This window comes from Rana temporaria, chromosome 3, assembly GCF_905171775.1.
Source record: "Rana temporaria chromosome 3, aRanTem1.1, whole genome shotgun sequence".
NCBI lineage: Eukaryota > Metazoa > Chordata > Amphibia > Anura > Ranidae > Rana > Rana temporaria.
In genome coordinates, this window is record NC_053491.1 from 111,070,788 (window position 1) to 111,090,445 (window position 19,658).

At 44.0% G+C, this 19,658-nt stretch overlaps 1 protein-coding gene across 5 annotated transcripts in view; it reads right to left on the bottom strand.

Annotated features, from left to right (window-relative positions):
- The window catches only part of FLNC (filamin C), a 103,014-nt gene extending 90,102 nt beyond the window's left edge, over positions 1-12,912 (bottom strand). For 4 of the 5 annotated variants that reach the window (XM_040343237.1, XM_040343235.1, XM_040343234.1 and 1 more), the window contains exon 1: positions 12,019-12,911. In XM_040343237.1, coding sequence (XP_040199171.1) covers positions 12,019-12,370 — 352 coding nt within the window. In that variant the 5' untranslated portion in view covers positions 12,371-12,911. Of the gene's footprint in view, positions 1-12,018 lie in introns of all 5 variants that reach the window. The other variant, XM_040343236.1, reaches the window with a different exon arrangement.
- Positions 12,913-19,658: the final 6,746 nt, after the last annotated feature.

A 19,658-nucleotide genomic window follows, 5' to 3' on the forward strand; every position in this document is an offset into this window, starting at 1 on the left:
AGCGGGGATCAGCTCCTCGCTGAGCAAGCGGAAGTTCACGGGGCGGATCATCACGGATCCGTCCCGTGTGAAAGAGCCCTAAAGCTGAACACTGGAAATTAGACAAAATACATCCTTGCAGTGGGCCCCCTCGACCTGCATTGCTAAATGCTCATCTAGTGTGGGGTGCAGGGATAAGGTGTGTTACTTAGCCTATCTCTTGGTCCATCAGGTTTCTGCACTTTTCTTATCTGCCCAAAACTCCAGGCTGTGGGCTGCCCCTCTGCATCATTGTGTACAGTGCAGGACTAATAACTGTGCATTGTACAAGGAGGAGGCGAGCGTGTAACGGTGGCTGAGAATGTCAGCACCGGACTGGTCGCATGCATGGAGGAAACATGCCGAAGGTAGGAATAAGTTAAGTATTACTCTATATCCCTGCATCCCCCAGATATATCCCCCTATATCCCTGCATCTTTTTTCGCTGTTTGATCCCATTGGTGAGTTATGCCGGATTCCAATACTCCAATAATCACTTGTATATCTATACCATTGTGTCCAAATATTCCTGACTCTGTAATTATGAGATTGTATTTCTCTATAGATATGTATGGTCGACTCCTCCTGAAGAAGCGACATTTGTCGCAAAACATGTAGAAGACCACGTCTGAACCTACATCAGTGTTTTCCCAGTTGCCAGTGGGGTCTCTATGTTTTGTCAAGTGTAAATCAAACAGAATCTTATACAACAACCCTCTGTTTGTGTTTTGTTGTATCAAATGTTTTTATTGAAATTTGTCTTAATAAATATTTTTTATAAATACCTTGTCCTAATCCCTGGGTACGGAGATAGTCTTCCAGATTATTAGGTGTTGTGGTAGCGTTTTGGAGTCACCCCTGACAATCCCTTTCCCTCCTTCCATTCCCCAGATTAAGTGGAGGGCTCCATTGAAAAAGTGTATTTTTTATTTTATTTTTTACCCAGTTCCGCTTAAAACCTACATATAGTAAGTCATTAGTAACCCATTTTTTTTTTTTAGATGGGAAGAGTATTATTTTGAAAATTCTAGTTGTTTTGCTGACTCTGGCCTCCTAAGGCCTCGTACACACGGCCGAGTTTCTCAGCAAAAACCAACAAGAAACTTGCTGGGAGAAATTTTTTTGCCGAGGAAACCGGTCGTGTGTACATTTTCGTCGAGGAAACTGTCAAGAAACTCGACGAGCCAAAAAGAGAGCATGTTCTCTATTTCCTTGACGGGAATGGAGAAAATTGGCTTGTCGAGTTCCTCGACAGCTTAACAAGAAACTCAACGAGGAAAACGATGTGTTTCGCCCGTCGAGTTTCTCGGTCGTGTGTACGAGGCTTCAGCCATTGACCTTCCTGAGTTAAAGGGGTGGTTCCCCCGAAATTCATTTTTTTTTAAAAAATCCTTTCTCCCGCTTAGCACATATAATGTACTCACCCGTCCCAGGAATCTAGGCACCAGCATTCTTAATTCATCAGAAAGTAAACTTTATAAAATACAGCGATGGACGTTTCCATCTTAGCTCCTGGCATTCTGAAGCCCTATGCTGGAAAGAAATAGACACGCCCAGCCCCACTCAGACAGACCAGTAAGTGCCTGCTTCACAGACCATAAAGAAAGGTAAACAAACGTTTTATAATTTTTTGTTTGGCGAACGGTTTTTAGGCTAACTGTGCCCTTGTGTTTAAGGTTAAGTTGTTAGATAGGTGGAATCTCCACTTTAATTCAGTAATTGTGACCTGCACACTTGTTTTCCTTGGTCAGTAACTCAGGAAGTATTGAAGCCATTGGATAAACATGACATTCAGACAACTAGCATTTTCAAATGAGGTCAGCAATGGCAACTTATATATACCCAGATTGCTGGCATGGGTAATAGAATAATTACTTTAGAATGTTCATTTTAATTCATAAGAAAGAAAAATTGTCACTGAGTGTTTAATCATAAGCGTAGCATTCAAACATAACTCAGCCAGATGTTGCAAACTATACTGTACCAGAATGATTATACTTAGTTGTATATTAGTGTCAGTCTTCTATTAGATCCATCAATTACCTCATTATGATGACATCACCCTCACATATTATCGTCTTTAATATTGTATGAATGTGGCATGTACTGACTGGGCCATAAAACCCTGTTGTACACCTGTTGTACTCCAAGCAATGGATGTCAGTCAGTGTTTTTCTGACTTATCGTTCTACCCCTTGCTCTTAAACAATGATTTCAACTAAAAAAATAAAACATATCCTTCAGTTATCATCTCATTACAAAACTATAACTCAAACTGAGTGCCGTATTAAAATAGTAATTTTTAAAGAAGTACGGCCAAGGCTCATTTGGCTGTACTTCTGTGGATCAAAGGAGTGCAGTTTGTTCCTCCTGTGATCCATTTGAACTTTTGAACTCTGCTATTGGCCAATGTAACAGAGCCGGTACAGGCTGGGAAAAGATTGTGACCATATGGTTGGGAAAAACCCAGAACCCTGGACTAGCACCTGGCTCAGCCTCTCGGACAGCCACTGAGAGCCTGGGCCAGCCGCTCCACAGCCCAGCGATCCAGTGAGTGCAGACAGCAGTGACTTATAGTCCCCAGCTCTCTGCTCATTGAGTTCTGAGATTTTTGCTCGGTTCTCTGTCTTAGAGCCAGCGGGGGAGAGATGCAGCATCGGACTGATGTCACATCCACCTAGGTTAGTATGATTCTTTAAAAAACAAAAATTTCCCGAACTTCTCTTTTAAAACAAACTTGTGCATTGTCCATGCTTTAATCCAGCAGCACAGGCTCTGTTTTCCTTTGCTATCTGCCACTTCCATCCAGAACCGCTCCTTCTATGAGACATTAGGCAATTGCCTAAGGCGGCACCCATGGAAGGAAGCAGCAGTGAGGTCACAATGCCCACATGGACACTCTGGTCTCAGGACTGTTTGGTAAGGCTGAGCAAGGTAAAACCCACAATGGTGGGTCACTGAGCTGACTGCCTATGTGTGTGTTCTAGCAGGCACACTCACACACAGGCATCATTATCGCCGCTCAAGCTTACCAATGCCCCTGGTAAAGCTGCCTCTTATAAATGCAGGTCTGTTTTTCTTTGCTCTTGGAGACTGAATACAGGAGCAAGGGAGCAAAAAGAAGTTGAATATGGGTTGCCAGGGAGGGGGGCATTAAAGGGAACCTGTTGCTTTGCCCTGCATGGAAAAAGCACAGGTTTGCTTTATTGGATTGATTTACAAATAGGTGTAGAGAATGTTTTAACTTTGTAAATAACATATTGGTCAGGCAACGCACTGACACCTTTGCAGCCATTGTGCAATGTGCTGGGTGTCTAGTGTGTTCCTGCGCCTTTAAGGAGGGTTGGGCTCCCTCTAGTCATCTGCCCTTCATCTATCCATCAGAAATTTGGAATACACGTGCTTCCACTGTGGAGACTCTTCAAATTTAGGCTGCATTCACACCCGAGCGTAGACGATTTGCGGCATTTTTTACCGCAATTTGCCGCGACAAAACGTTGCGTTTTTTACCGCGGTTTTGTACAGGTCATTGGTACCAATGGAAAACACCCAAGCCGACCGATTCGCGCATCAAAAAAGGGTCCGGGACTTATTTGAAATTCAAGCGTTTGGCGTTTTGCGTTGGAGATGTGAACCATCTCCATAGAGAATAATGTTATTTTTCCCCTCTAGCGTCTTTGAGCGTCGTGCTTCTGGCGACAAAACGATCAGGTGTGAATGCAGCCTTAGGCCCTGTACACACGACGAGTTTCTCGGCAGAATTCAGGCAGAAACTCGATCGGAGCCGTATTCTGCCGAGAAACCCGGTCGCGTGTACACTTTTGGCCGAGGAAACCGACGAGGATCTCGTCGGGCCAAATAGAGAACATGTTCTCTATTTCCTCGTTAGTCAATGAGGAAACTTGGCTCGCCGAGATCCTCGGCGGCTTCACAAGGAATTCGACGGGCAAAACTATGTGTTTTGCCCGTCGAGTTTCTCGGACGTGTGTACGGGGCCTAAGAGTTAGGGTCTGCAGGATACAGGGAGCCTTGGCGGGGCCTTGCAACTTACGCATGTATTTGCAAATGTGTACAACTAGACCCCTGTTTTTAATGCATACTGTTAGACCGGTTAATTTGGTTGGTCACAGGCTGGTTGGTAAGTTGAGTTTGGAAATTCTTTGGTTTTATTTGACATGCATTTGCCCTTCCAGTGCTCCTCCTAGTTATAGGTGGGGGCAGTGACCTTTTTTTGTATTGTAAACTTTGTAAATAAGCCAATTTTATGTTCACTTTGACTACCCGTGTACAGGGAAATTAAAGATGAATTCCAGATATGGATATTTCATACATAATTCCATTTGTCCAGCTTAGACCAATGCAGCTATGTTTATACCATATGAGGTCAATGCTCCTGTAAACTGGAAATCACTTAAGTTGACTTCCGGGGCCTGTCCTGAGTGGCTGGCCTGATGTGTTCTGAACACAGGAGGTTGGGCGCCATTCAGAGAAGAATGCATTGCATCATATGAATGAATGCAAAGTATTCTCTGATTGGTTGAGGTGGAGAAGCAGGGGGCGATATTACACTCTCCATCTCGTCAGATTAGAGAATGCAAAGTAGTCTCTGAATTGCACCAGTGCTAGTCAGCCGACCTCCTGTGTTCAGAATACAGCCAGCCACTCAACACAAGACCCGGAAGCAAATAGAGATCACTGGAGTAGTGGTGTCTACTTCAGTAATTTACAGCTTCCAGGGGCATCGGCCAGTAATGGCATAAACTTAGTTACATTGGTCAAAGTTAGACTAATGTATCTATGTATACAATTTCCATACCTGGAAATCGTTTTTAACCACTTGCCGTCGCCGCACCGTCATATTACGTCCACAAGGTGGCTCTCCTAGGCGAGACCACGTAAATGGACGTCCTGCCTTTTAGCCGCCACTAGGGGCGCACGCGCGCCGCCGGAGGCGCGCGCGCGCGCCCCCCGCTCCCCCCTGATTCCCGTGCGTGTGCCCGGCGGGCGCGATCGCCGCCGGGCACACGCGATCGCTCGGTACAGAGCGGGGAACGGGAGCTGTGTGTGTAAACACACAGCTCTCGTTCCTGTCAGCAGGGGAAATGCTGATTTTCTGTTCATACAATGTATGAACAGAAGATCAGTGTTTCCCCTAGTGAGGCCACCCCCCCCCCCCCCCCACAGTAAGAACACACCCAGGCATACTTAACCCCTTCCCCGCCCCCTAGTGTTAACCCCTTCACTGCCAGTGGCATTTTTATAGTAATCTAATGCATTTTTATAGCACTGATCGCTATAAAAATGCCAATGGTCCCAAAAATGTGTCAAAAATGTCCGAAGTGTCCGCCATAATGTCGCAATACCGAAAAAAAAATCGCTGATCGCCGCCATTACTAGTAAAAAAAAATATTAATAAAAATGCCATAAAAATACCCCCTATTTTGTAAACGCTATAACTTTTGCGCAAAACAATCAATAAACGCTTATTGCGATTTTTTTTTACGAAAAATATGTAGAAGAATACGTATCGGCCTAAACTGAGGAAAAAAAATGTTTTTTTATATATTTTTGGGGGATATTTATTACAGCAAAAAGTAAAAAATATTCATTTTTTTCAAAATTGTCGTTCTATTTTTGTTTATAGCGCAAAAAATAAAAAACGCAGAGGTGATCAAATACCACCAAAAGAAAGCTCTATTTGTGGGAAAAAAAGGACGCCAATTTTGTTTGGGAGCCACGTCGCACGACCGCGCAATTGTCTGTTAAAGCGACGCAGTCCCGAATCGCAAAAAGTACTCTGGTCTTTGGGCAGCAATATGGTCCGGGGGGTAAGTGGTTAAAGGACTTTCACTTGCACTCAATTAAAAGATTGATGTGAGCATGTCTTCATCGTATTCATTAAAAGCAAAGTGCAGAATTAAAAAAAACAATACTTTGCATCTCACCTAGACGGCTGCAGCATCGATCTGAGCTGCAGCTGTCCCACGCTGGCTCTACACCGAGAACTGAGTGATCAAAGGCCACTGATCATTCAGTTCATTAGTCCACTCTGAGCACAGAGCGGTGACTGTCAGACTCCGACTCTATGCTCTACCCCTCCAGCGCTCATTGGAGCACCGGGCGGTGGAGAAGGCAGGAACGGCTGGCTCAGGCTCTGAGCGGTGCTGGGCCAGCTGCCAGTCAGGAATCTGGGATGATCCTGACATTATTGTTGGGATCCATGCAGAGCCTAGACTAGATTTGTGATATCAGCCGACAAGAAAGCTTTGACACGCAATCGGATTTCCGATGGAATTTTCCACCGGGAAAAGGCAATGCAGCAATTTTGTAAAACAATAAACCGAGATAAGGTTCATGAGGTCTAATCCAGTGAATAACCACCAACTTCTGTTTGTATGTAACATGCATATTGTGTGCATGTTCTTTTATCTCTTTATCCAATTTTAATTGTATGTTTAATAAACTTTTCTATATTTGATACAATTTTGTGTCCATTCACCATTGGTGCCTTTATAGTCCATCCCCACTTTCCTTTTCTTTGACTTATCATCAGGATGTGACACCTGTGGACATTTGGACTGTTTAGGCATCACTGATAGATTATTCACTAACCACCAACGTCAATCAAAATCATTTAGTACGTTTTCCACAGGGAAATCATAGGTAACCAAAACTGGCTTCCTTTGCCTACTTATGCAAAGCAACCAGGGATGGAGGCGCAATAATCCCCATTGCGTCTCATTCAAAATCCCACATATTTCATTTTTTCTTTGATCCTTTGCCTACCTACAGCATAAACCTTCAACCATAGCACCTTACCAGTCATAACTGTCTCATTATACATTACATATGGGTGCACAGCCTATTGCATTAGGGTGTACACTCCAAAGCTCAAACACACAGTACTGATCACTCACTGTGTTCATTCAGAAAGGGAAGGGGTCGGAAAATTACATATTTACTGGCCCCTTCCCCCACTCATCCTAAAACATCCCCCTCTGTGTGTGCCTGCAGCAGCAGCCAGTGGGAGAGAAGCTGGCAGCGCTGTGAGGGGGGGGGGATTGGGGGTGAGAGGAGCCAGGGCAGTAGGGGGAATCTGCGCTGCACAGGGTGATTAGGATGTGCCCCGGCACACCTGGCACACCCTATGCGCACACCTATAATACATTATGTAATATAATAGCAATATATTACAGGAATATGATGTACATTATATTATACCTTTATAATATTGTATTTGCTTGGCTTGCCATTATATGTATTCACTACCACTCCGTTAATAATTGCCACTTTTTTAGTAACTAAACTGTATTATGCCATTAGTTACAAGTTTGGGATATACAAGTGCAATACTAAAGTTCTGTATCTGCAACAAGTTTTTCCTATACTGATGCTGTCAGGCCCCGTACACACGGTCGGACAAAACCGATGAGAATGGTCCGACGGACCTTTTTCATCCGTTCACCGCTGAAGTGGCCTGATGGTCTGATGTGCGTACACACCATCGTTCCAAAAACCGATCGGGTCAGAACGTGGTGACGGCAAACACACAACATGCTGAATAAAACGAAATTCAATGCTTCCAAGCATGCGTCGACTTGATTCTGAGCATGCGCGGGTTTTGAACTGATGCTTTTCTGTACTAACCATCGGTTTGGTCCGATCGGCTTGGTTTTGAAGCATGTTTTAAAATTTTGGACCGAAGGAAAACAGACCGATGGGCTATACACAACGTCGGTTTGGACCGATGAAACTGAACCTCGGTCCATTCTCATCGGTTTTGTCCGACCGTGTGTATGGGGCCTCAGGGTACATACACCCGATCTGATCCACACATGCATTTCCACATAAAAAGATCTGGCAGAATTAAACATATAAGAGACTTTTTAAATCATTATTTTACAACTCCATTCTTTCTTCAGAAACAAATACTCATTGGAGTGCGCACAGGGTGTGCCAGGTGTGCCTGGGCACACCCTAATCACCTTGTGCTGGGCAGATTCAGTCTGCTGCTTGGTCGCGAGAAAGGGACTGGGGAATCTCTGTCCCCAGTCCCTTTCTTTGTCTCAAAAGTGAGAAATCAGGGGCCTGTTTAGACCCCTGATATTTCACCAAAGCCCCCAATTGGGCACCAAAAAAATGGTAAAAAAACAACAATAATAAAAATGATTGTATGAACATAATATAAAAAAGAATGCAATTGTAAAGATGTAATAATAAAAAAATCAAAAAAATAAATAAACTACTGACATCAACCTCTGCACCTACTGACATCGTCCACTGCTCTACCAACGCTGTCCATTGCCCTATATGTTTATACACACACACGCATGTGTGTTTGAGCTTTGGGGTGCTCACCCTAATGCAATAGGCTGCGCACACCTATGCCAATACTCTAGTAGTACATTCTGTTGCAGAATAAGTGATATGAACATTCAGAGAGAATCAAAGCTTTGCAATAAACTTGTGGTGCTGAGTTTGCTTTAAATAATAATAATAAATAATAATAATAAAACAAAAACAACTGTTACTTTCCTGGGTTGAATAAACTATAGAAGTGTGCTGAAACTTTTTGTATGGACTAATATATATATATAGAGGAGACGAAAGTGGGTGTTCCTCCCTTTGCGTTGTCATTGATTTGCAGCATGGCGTAATTGCTGCTTCCAACATGTATAGATAAGGGGCCAGATTCACGTAGCTCAGCGGATCTATAGATCCGCTCGATCTACGTGAATTAAGATCCGCTCCCGCAAGTTTAGGAGGCAAGTGGCTAATTCACAAACCACTTACCTCCAAACTTGCGACGGCGGATCCTAAATCCCCCAGCGGAATTCAAATTCCGCGGCTAGGGGAGTGTCATATTTAAATCAGGCGCGTTCCCGCACCGATTTAAATGCGCATGTGTCGTCCGGGGAATTTCCAGGCGTGCATTGCTCCCACTGACGTCAATAGGACGTCAGTGGTTGCGACGTGAGCGGGACTTGCAACGCGCGTGTTCGTGAATCGGCGTACGCAAACGACGTAGGAAAATTTAAATTCGACGCGGGAACGCCGGCTATACTTAACATTGGCTGCGCCTGATAAAAGAAAGGGTAAGTATACGATGGAAAACCGCTACGGAAACGACGTAAAAACAATGCAACGGGTCCGCGTACGTTCGTGAATTTGCGTATCTCGCTGATTTACATATTATTTATCGTAAATCAGCGGGAACGCCCCCGGCGCCATTTTTAAATTTAAAAAAAGATCCGACAGTGTAACACAGTGTAACACTGTCGGATCTAGCCCTATCTATGCGTATCTGATTCTATGAATCAGGCGCATAGATAGGACCAGTTTACGTCAGAGATACGATGGTGTATCTGTAGATACACCGTCGTATCTCTTTGTGAATCTGGCCCATAGACACCCAATGTAACTGTTCAATGAAAGATAAGTAAGGCTAGAATTAATCTTTACTTTCACCAAATATTCCCATTGTGGGAAAACAAGCCCACTTATGAACTGCAGCCAGTGATCACAGTGATAGAAATCTCAAGTATATTTCCAATCTCTCCTAATTTTAGCCTTTCTACAGGCTCTACGTGTACCTAGGTAGGTTAAAGATAGTGAAGTTACTACTGCTCGTAACTTGTGTGTCGTGTATGTACTTTGATCACTGTTTGTGTAGGTGTTTATGTGCTCTGTGTGTATATGTATGTGTGCATCTGTGTAACTGCTTCATCTGTAGGTAGGTGTATTTTGTGTACTATGTGCATACAAGTACAGTAAACCCTTGGTTTGAGAGTAACTTGGTTTGAGAGTGTTTTGCAAGACAATCAAAATGTTTTAATACATTTTGCCTTGATATACAAGCGATGTCTTGATATAAGAGTAGCGTCATGTCCCAACTGAGTATAAAAAAGGAGAGGAGCCTCTAAGGCCGCGTACACACGATCAGTTAAACCAATGAGAACGGTCTGACGGACCGTTTTTATCGGTCAAAACCGATCGTGTGTGGGCCCCATAGGTTACTTAACCTTTGGTTAAAAAAAAAGCAAACTTGCTTTAAAATTTAACCGATGGATTGCTAACCGATAGGTCAAAACCGATCGTTAGTATGAAAAACCATCGGTTAAAAACCCGCGCATACTCAGAATCAAGTCGACGCATGCTTGGAAGCATTGAACTTGTTTTTTTTCAGCACGTCGTTATGTTTTACGTCACCGCGTTCTGACACGATTGGTTATTTAACCTATGGTGTGTAGGCGTGACGGACCATCAGTCAGCTTCATCGGTTAACCTAAGACAACGGTCCTTCAGACCGTTTTCATCGGATGGACTGATCGTGTGTACGAGGCTTAAAGTGGAGGTTCACCCGGAAATGTAAATTTTTAACATTAGATTGAGGCTCATTTTGTCTAGGGGAATCGGCTAGTTCTTTTAAAAACGAAGCTGTACTTACCGTTTTAGAGAGCGATCTTCTCTGCCGCTTCCGGGTATGGGCTGCAGGACTGGGCGTTCCTATTTGATTGACAGTCTTCCGACGGTCGCATCTATCGCGTCACGATTTTCCGAAAGTAGCCGAACGTCGGTGCGCAGGCGCCGTATAGAGCCGCACAGACGTTCGGCTTCTTTCGGCTACTCGTGACGCGATGTATGCGACCGTTGGAAGCCTTTCGGAAGACTGTCAATCAAATAGGAACGCCCAGTCCCGAAGACCATACCCGGAAGCGGCAGAGAAGATCGCTCTCTAAAACGGTAAGTACTGCTTCGATTTAAAAAAAACTACCCGATTCCCCTTGACAAAATGAGCATCAATCTAATGTTAAAACATTTTTTTCGGGTGAACTCCCGCTTTAAGTGTAGCAATATGGTTACATTTAAAGTGGAGGTTCCCCCTAAAAAAAATTCTAACAATACATTCAGAAGACTGATTACACTGCGGGTATGCTAGGGTTTTTGGACTGGGCGTTCCTAGTTGATTGACGTTCCTCCGACCGGCGCATACTGCGCGTCACGACTTTCCAAAAGAAGCCGAACGTCATTGCGCAGGCGCCGTATAGAGTCGGCTCTATACGGCGCCTGCGCAGCGACGTTCGGCTTCTTTCGGAAAGTCGTGACGTCAAGTATGCGTCGCTCGGAGGAACGTCAATCAACTAGGAACGCCCAGACCCGAAAGAATCATACCCGGAAGCCGAGGGATGAAACAGCGATAACGAGGTATGTACGAAAAGAAAAAAAAAAAAACAGCATACCCGCAGTGTAATCAGTCTTCTCAATGTATTGTTAGATATTTTTTTTAGGGGGAACCTCCACTTTAATGAAGGTACAACATTTAGCAACTTATTGCTACACTAATGCCGCGTACACACCATCACTTTATGTGATGAAAAAAACCGATGGTTTTAAAAACGTCACTTTAAATGACCGTGTGTGGGGGAAAACGTCGTTTTATGTCTTCTGAAAAACGACAAAAAAAACTTGAAGCATGCTTCAATTTTATGTGTCGTTTTTCAAAACGTCGTCTTTTACTTCACAGAAATTGACCGTGTGTAGCAAAAAACGTAGTTTAAAACGACGTTTTTACACCCGCGCATGCCCAGAAGCTAGTTATGAAGCGAGCTTCAATGGAAAAACGTGGTGAACGTAACCTCGCTTTGCTAGAACATTGTGAGAAAAACGATGGTGTGTAGGCAACTTCGTCTTTGAAAATTGAAGTTTCAAAAACAACGTTTTTTACTTCACAGAAAATGTCGTTTTTTTCATCACATAAAGTGATGGTGTGTACGCGGCATTAGAGGTGCCTCTCTTCTCTTTTATACCCTGATAAAAAAATGCTTTGATATACAAGTGCTTTGGATTACAAGCATGTTTCTGGAACGAATTATGCTCGCAAACCAAGGTTTTACTGTATGTATTTACCCAAAAAATCAATATTGTTTTTCGAAACACATGATAAAATGTTATTATATTTTGATATTATTATGAAATAATAAAAAGTGCAAAGGTATGTACCTATGGACACCAGCTTGATGTGTTCTCTGTCCAAGAACTCCAGCGCCACAGACACATTCTCCAGCTTCATCTGCCTGAAGTTGGGTCTGGAGTGGTACTTTCTGTACATCTTCTTCTGACTCAGCACCTCTAGCAGGCCTATGAGCTTGAGGCCATCGGTCAGGTCCTTCTGCAGGTCCCCTATGCGTTTGTTCATACATTTGAGATGCTCATTGCACCACCTGGTGAAGGTGTTCTGCTGGATTTTCTTCCAGGGGGCATCTTCTGCCAGGTCTTTCTCTGTAGCTGGCATCTCATCCGCTTCCTCGCCTTGATGAAACTGGTGTTGGTCGTAGAAGTCGTTAGTGCTCATGATGACTTTAGATTTCTGCTTTTTATAAGAGGATTAAGGAGAAGGGAGAAAAAAAAAGGGAGGAGAACAAAAAAAAATAGAGGGTGTAGGGACGGCTGGATCCAAAGCCACACTGTGAAATTGAGTTCAAGCTGCTGAAACAGACCTCAACAATCAAATTAGTTCCCTTATTATTTGTCCTCTTGTTGGAAAGTGTGAGATGTTTCTTGGCAAGTTGCGGTTAACTCTTTCAGCGGGCTCAGAGAGAAGCGGGAGGGGTGTGTGGGTTATCCCAGTGTAATCCACTTCCACCTTTCCCTTTACTCTTCCTGTCTTCTGTTTCCTTTCAGTCAATCCTTGCTTTGTAGGGAGCAGAGGTGCACAGATAAATACAGCAGCCCTGCTTTGTGATAAAGAAGTTAGGGAAAAAAGCTTGAGATAATAGAAACTGATGTAGGAGAAGTGCTGATCCAGAGATGTACAAGTCCCAGAGAAAAGGAGGAAAGTAAATGGAGAGGCAGCTGACAGCTGAAAGCATAGGGCTTTTAGCAAAACTTGTTTGAAAGTGTGGAGACCAGGATGGTGTTGGTTTTAAAGAAAACTGATCCCCCCTCCCTCCTTGTTCTCCTCTTCCCTCCCCCCCCCAACGTCAGAGGCATGGACTCCCAGGAATGCCTTAGCCATGACCATATACAACTAAGATGAGTATTTTCTAATCCCCAGTGTGATAGTGAGCAAGAGCCGGATTGGGTGCTATGCATAGCGCGGCCTGCGATTGGTTTACGTTCACCCATGCTTCAACGACTTGTAACATCTCAGTATTTTTAGACACCCCATGTCAGGGAGGTCTGTCTGGAAAGGGAGAGGGGGCAGAGGGAAGGGGATCTTACAACACAAGTTAACAAAAGCAGCAGATGTAATGCAAAGGATACCCCCCCCTCCCCCCCACTTCTATTAATCACCTCACAAAAACATACTGTCATCCCTATATAAGCTATGTATTTCAGTATAGGACATAACAACCTAACTATATTTAATCTGCTAGGTCAGTTTACATTTTTAATTCTGTGAAACTTAAAGCACTTTATTTTAGGACGCTTTTTAACCACTTCAGGCACAGAAGGATTTACCCTCTTAATGACCAGGCCATTTTTTGCGATACGGCGCTGTGTCGCTTTAATTGACAATTGCGCGGTCATGCAACGCTGTACACAAACAAAATTAACCATCAGCATTGGTGAGTGTTGATGTTAGTAGTAACACCACATGCCCACATGATACTTTAAAGGGGTTGTAAAGGCTTGTTTTTTATTTTCTAAATACCGTATATACTTGAGTATAAGCCGACCCAAGTATAAGCCGAGGACCTAATGTTACCACAAAAAAATGGGAAAACGTATTGATTCGAGTATAAGCCGGCCCAAGTATAAGCCGAGGACCTAATGTTACCACAAAAAACTGGGAAAACTTATTGACCCGAGTATAAGCCGAGGACCTAATTTTACCACAAAAAACTGGGAAAACGTATTGATTCGAGTATAAGCCGACCCAAGTATAAGCCGAGGACTTAATGTTACCACAAAAAAGGGAAAACGTATTGATTCGAGTATAAGCCGACCCAAGTATAAGCCGAGGACTTAATATTACCACAAAAAAATCGGAAAACTTATTGATTAGAGTATAAGCCGACCCACGTATAAGCCGAGGACTTAATGTTACCACAAAAAAATGGGAAAACTTATTGACCCGAGTATAAGCCGAGGACCTAATTTTACCACAAAAAACTGGGAAAACATACTGATTCGAGTATAAGCCGAGGACTTAATGTTACCACAAAAAATGGGAAAAACTTATTGATTCGAGTATAAGCCGACCCAAGTATAAGCCAAGGACTTAATGTTACCATAAAAAAATGGGAAAACTTATTGACCCGAGTATAAGCCGAGGACCTAATTTTACCACGAAAAAATGGGAAAACTTATTGATTCGAGTATAAGCCGAGGACTTAATGTTACCACAAAAAATGGGAAAAACTTATTGATTCGAGTATAAGCTGACCCAAGTATAAGCCGAGGACTTAATGCTACCACAAAAAAATGGGAAAACTTATTGATTCGAGTATAATGCCGCATACACACCATCACTTTATGTGATGAAAAAAAACGACATTTTCTGTGAAGTAAAAAATTACGTTTTTGAAACTTCAATTTTCAAAGACGAAGTTGCCTACACACCATCGTTTTTCTCACAATGTTCTAGCAAAGCAAGGTTACGTTCACCACGTTTTTCCATTGAAGCTCGCTTCATAACTAGCTTCTGGGCATGCGCGGGTGAAAAAACGTTGTTTTAAACAACGTTTTTTGCTACACACGGTCAATTTCTGTGAAGTAAAAAACAACGTTTTGAAAAACGACACATAAAATTGAAGCATGCTTCAATTTTTTTTGGTCGTTTTTTACAAGACATAAAACAGCGTTTTCCCCCACACACGGTCAATTAAAGCGACGTTTTTAAAAACATCGTTTTTTTTCATCACATAAAGTGATGGTGTGTACGGGGCATAAGCCGACCCAAGTATAAGCCGAGGACTTAATGTTACCACCAAAAAAATGGGAAAACGTATTGATTCGAGTATAAGCCGACCCAAGTATAAGCCAAGGACTTAAAGCGTGAGGTTGCAATGGGCACAGAGAGGTGTGCAAATGGGCATTGTTGACCCTCTTTTCGGCTTACAGTGGCTGCTGCATTCTCACTCTCAGCTTATACTCGAATCAATACGTTTCCCATTTTTTTGTGGTAAAATTAGGTCCTCGGCTTATACTTGGGTCGGCTTATACTCGAATCAATACGTTTTCCCATTTTTCAATCAAATAGGAACGCCCAGTCCCGAAGACCATACCCGGAAGCGGCGGAGAAGATCGCTCTCTAAAACGGTAAGTACTGCTTCGATTTTAAAAAAACTACCCGATTCCCCTTCACAAAATGAGCATCAATCTAATGTTAAAAATTTACTTTTCGGGTGAACCTCCACTTTAACGTTACCACAAAAAAAATGGGAAAACGTATTGATTCGAGTATAAGCCGACCCAAGTATAAGCCGAGGACCTAATTTTACCACAAAAAAATGGGAAACGTATTGATTCGAGTATAAGCTGAGAGTGAGAATGCCCACTGTAAGCCGAAAAGAGGGTCAACAATGCCCATTTGCACACCTCTCTGTGCCCATTGCAAGCTCACTGTGCCCATTGCAACCGCACTGTGCCCATTGCAGTCTCAGGCCTCGTACACACGACCGAGTTTCTCTGCAAAAACCTGCAAGAAACTTGCTTGGAGATATTTTTTTGCAGAGGAAACCGGTCGTGTGTACATTTTCGTCGAGGAAACTGTCGAGAAACTCGACGAGCCAAAAAGAGAGCAAGTTCTCTATTTCCTCGACGGAATGGAGAAACTTGCCTTGTCGAGTTCCTCGACAGCCTAATAAGGAACTAGACGAGGAGAACGATGTGTTTCGCCCGTCGAGTTCCTCGGTCGTGTGTACGAGGCTTCACTGTGCCATACCTCACTTTGGCCATTGCAACCTCACTGTGCCATACCTCACTGTGCCCATTGCAGTCTCACTGTGCCATACCTCACTGTGCCCATTACAGTCTCACTATGCCGAGTACATGCATTCTTGACAGGCGTCCATTTTTTAAAAGTCACGGCTTCCTCCTGGCATTCCGTTCCGTGATAGGAATTTGACACTGTGTTCCGCCTATCACGGAGACTGTGCCCGAGTACCTGCATTCTTAACAGGCGTACATTTTTTAAAAGTCGCGGCTTCCTCCTGGCGTTCCGTTCCGTGATAGGAATTTTACACTGTTTTCAGCCTATCACGGAGGTCCGCTCATCCTTGGACTTAGTTTGCCAGCAGACACTGTGTTCAGTGTTCTGCCAATCACGGACATTCTTTCATCCTTGAACAAGAGGACCTCCGCGATTGGCAGGACACAGTGTCAAATGCCTGTCACGGAACGGAACGCCAGTAGTAAGCCGCGTCGTTTAAAAAATGGACGCCTGTCAAGAATTCAGGTACTGACTCGAGTATAAGCCGAGGGGGGGGGGGGGCTTTTTTCAGCCCTAAAAAAGGGGCTAAAAAACTTGGCTTATACTCGAGTATATACGGAAGGTTCCTTTAAGCTAGTGCATTGTTGGTTCACTAGCCTTTTCCTTCGATTTCCCTTCTAAATGTATTTTTTCTTTGTTTTCTTTGTCTGAATTTCTAACTTCCTGTTCCTCTAGTCTGTCTGACTAACCCCCAGCCAGAACGGCTCGGATGATGGGGGCAAGCTTACTGAGGAGAAACAGGAAGTGAGAAATTCAGACAAAGAAAAAAAAACATTTAGAAGGGAAATCAAAGGAAAAGATAAGTGAACCAACAATGCACTAGCTTAAAGGAACCTATTTAGAAAATAAAAAACTAACATTTACAACCCCTTTGCTCGGTTGTGCGACGTGTCTCCCAAACAAAATTGGCGTCCTTTCTTTTGGTGGTATTTGATCACCTCTGCGGTTTTTATTTTTTGTGCTATAAACAAAAATAGACTGACAATTTTGTTTACCTTGACAGATCCCCATTCTGGCTCTTTGTGGGGCGATCGCGGGTAGCCACCGAACATCGCAGCTGCCAGCCACACGCATCGGCTCTAGTGAAGCGACGCTGCCTCGCCTGCTATAGCTGTTAAAGGAACCGACGTACAGCTATGCCGATTTGAACAGCTGAGCCAACCTGCCGCAGTGTAACTGCAGCGGCTGGTTGGCAAGCGGTTAATGAAAACATTTGTCCATATTTAACCACTTGCTTACTGGGCACTTAAACCCCCCTCCTGCCCAGACCAATTTTCAGCTTTCAGCGCTGTCGCACTTTGAATCACAATTGCGCGGTCATGCAACACTGTACCCAAATTACATTTTTATCATTTTTTCCCCATATATGGAGCTTTCTTTCTTGGTGGTATTTGATCACCTCTGTGGTTTTTAATATTTTGTTAAAAAATAAATAAAAAGACAGATTTAAAAAAATATATATATATTTTTTTATATTTTGTTATAAAATTTTGCAAACGCATAATTTTTCTCCTTCAATGATGTACGCTGATGAGGCTGTACTGATGGGCACCGATGGGCTGCACTGATGGGCCACGACAAGGCGGCACTGGTGGGCACCGATAAGGCGGCACTGATAGGCACCGATAAGGCAGCACTGGTGGGCACTGATAGGCGGCACTGGGAGGTGGCACTGATGGGTGCCACTGAAAGCCATTGATAGGTGGCACTGGTGGGCACTGAGAAGTGGCACTAATAGGTGGCATTGATAGGTGGCACTGATAGCTGGCAGTGATGGGCACTGATGAAGTGCAGTGATGGGCACTAATGAGTGGCAGTGATGGGTACTGATAGGCAGCATTACTAGGTGGCACTGATTGGCATCACAGGTGGGCATTGATAGGTGTCACATGTGGCCATTGATAGGTGGCACTGTGGGCATTAATAGGTGGCACTGTGGGCATTGATAGGTGGCATTGCGGGCATTGATAGGTGGCACTGTGGGCACTGTGGCAGTTGGCACTGGCAGGCAGTATTTTTTGGTACAGTGAAGGCAGATGTGCCTCCTTCCTCTTCGGGACCAATGTCCCTCGTGAACAAGCCGGTGATCGTTTTTTTTCTCCTCACGCTGGCAGCGTGAGAAGAAAAAAAAGCCGATTCCCGATCCTTTGTTTACATCATGTGATCAGCTGTCATTGGCTCAGTGACTCGGTGATTACAGTGAGTGCCGTGCACGCCCTGCAGGGGGCGCACGTTGCGCGTGCAAAGGGGAGGATGTTTATTGACGTCCTCCCGAATTTTCAGGCCCGCGCTGTAGCCGTCATTTGACAATAGTGTGGGCCTCAAGCGGTTAATATGAAAATGGTCATTATAGTCAGTACTTGCTATTTATTTTAGAGGCAGCGAACTCATGTAGACAGCTGACAAGCACCTTTTCATCTTATTCATTCACCAGTGCTGCAAGCATTAACATTTTCCTACAGACAAGACTTAAAGTGGACTTCCACCCAAAAGTGGAACTTCCACTTTAAGTACCCCTCGCCCCCTTAGATGCCATATTTGGCAAGTAATCTTTTTTTTTGGGGGGGGGGGGTACTTTTGAAGCGGACTTCCTGCCCCACTTCCCCCTTCTTCCCACGGGAAACTCCTCCTCTCCTCCTAGGTGGCCTCTCAGCAACACGTGACAGGTCCCAGAAGATTGCCTGTCCACTGGGAACGTACAGCGCGACTCACGCATGCGCAGTGCGTGCCCGGCCGTAAAGCCTAAAGCTGTCATGGCCGGGTGCCCACAGTGGCTATGACGGCGCCGGCGAAGAGGAGGGGGAGAGGAGTGACACTCCAGGCAGCCGCATCGCTGGACCATGGGGCAGCTAAGTGTCTGTTTAATAAAGTCAGCAGCTAAACTCTTTGTAGCTGCTGTAGTTTAATAAACGAAAAAAGCCTGGAACACCGCTTTAAAGAAACATGAGGCTTGTGTGTTCAGTGTACAGAAACTGTGTTCTAATGTCAGTTTTTAATAAAACACAACAGAATATAACAGCACAGTTGAGTTGTATTCTCAGGACAAGCTTTTGAGGGAATACCCAATCCTTCTAAGGTCTAGAAGTACTGCTTGGACCTTAGAAGAAAGAGGGATTCCCCTGAAAGCTTGTCCTGAAAATGTAACCGTTAGTGCAAATAAAGAAAGTATCACAAACAATACTCAGCTGTGTTATTGCAAGTGTACTAATATGGCTACAATCACCTCAGGCAGAATATTACAGCAAATAGCTCCATTACGGATAAATAGTAATATGATTCCGATGTGGGGCACCCCTTGCCTGTAATACCCTGTGAAGCACATTGTCTTGTCACCACACAAATCCGTCCTGTCATTCTGGAGGAAAAACAACAACTTGTGAATGCAGGAGTAGGGTGTGTGTCATCCATGCCGTCACTGTACTTAAGTAGTTTACAGCATGTTCTCTCTATAACTTTTCTTCAGTAAGAAAGACGAACAAGCTATTTAGGGCTGCTGAGGTACCACTGATGACACCATGCAGAGTCCCGGTCAGAGGTCAATACTCTGACTCATAACATGTTTTTGTGACTGTAGCCAGTAGAATGCTACAGGCAAGGAAGAAGTTAATGTAGATCAGTATCATTCATAAACTGTCTGGGAATGCTCGTTAACGGTGACCCACAGAATCAGGGATTTCCTTTGGGCTTCCACTTAGGATATCCA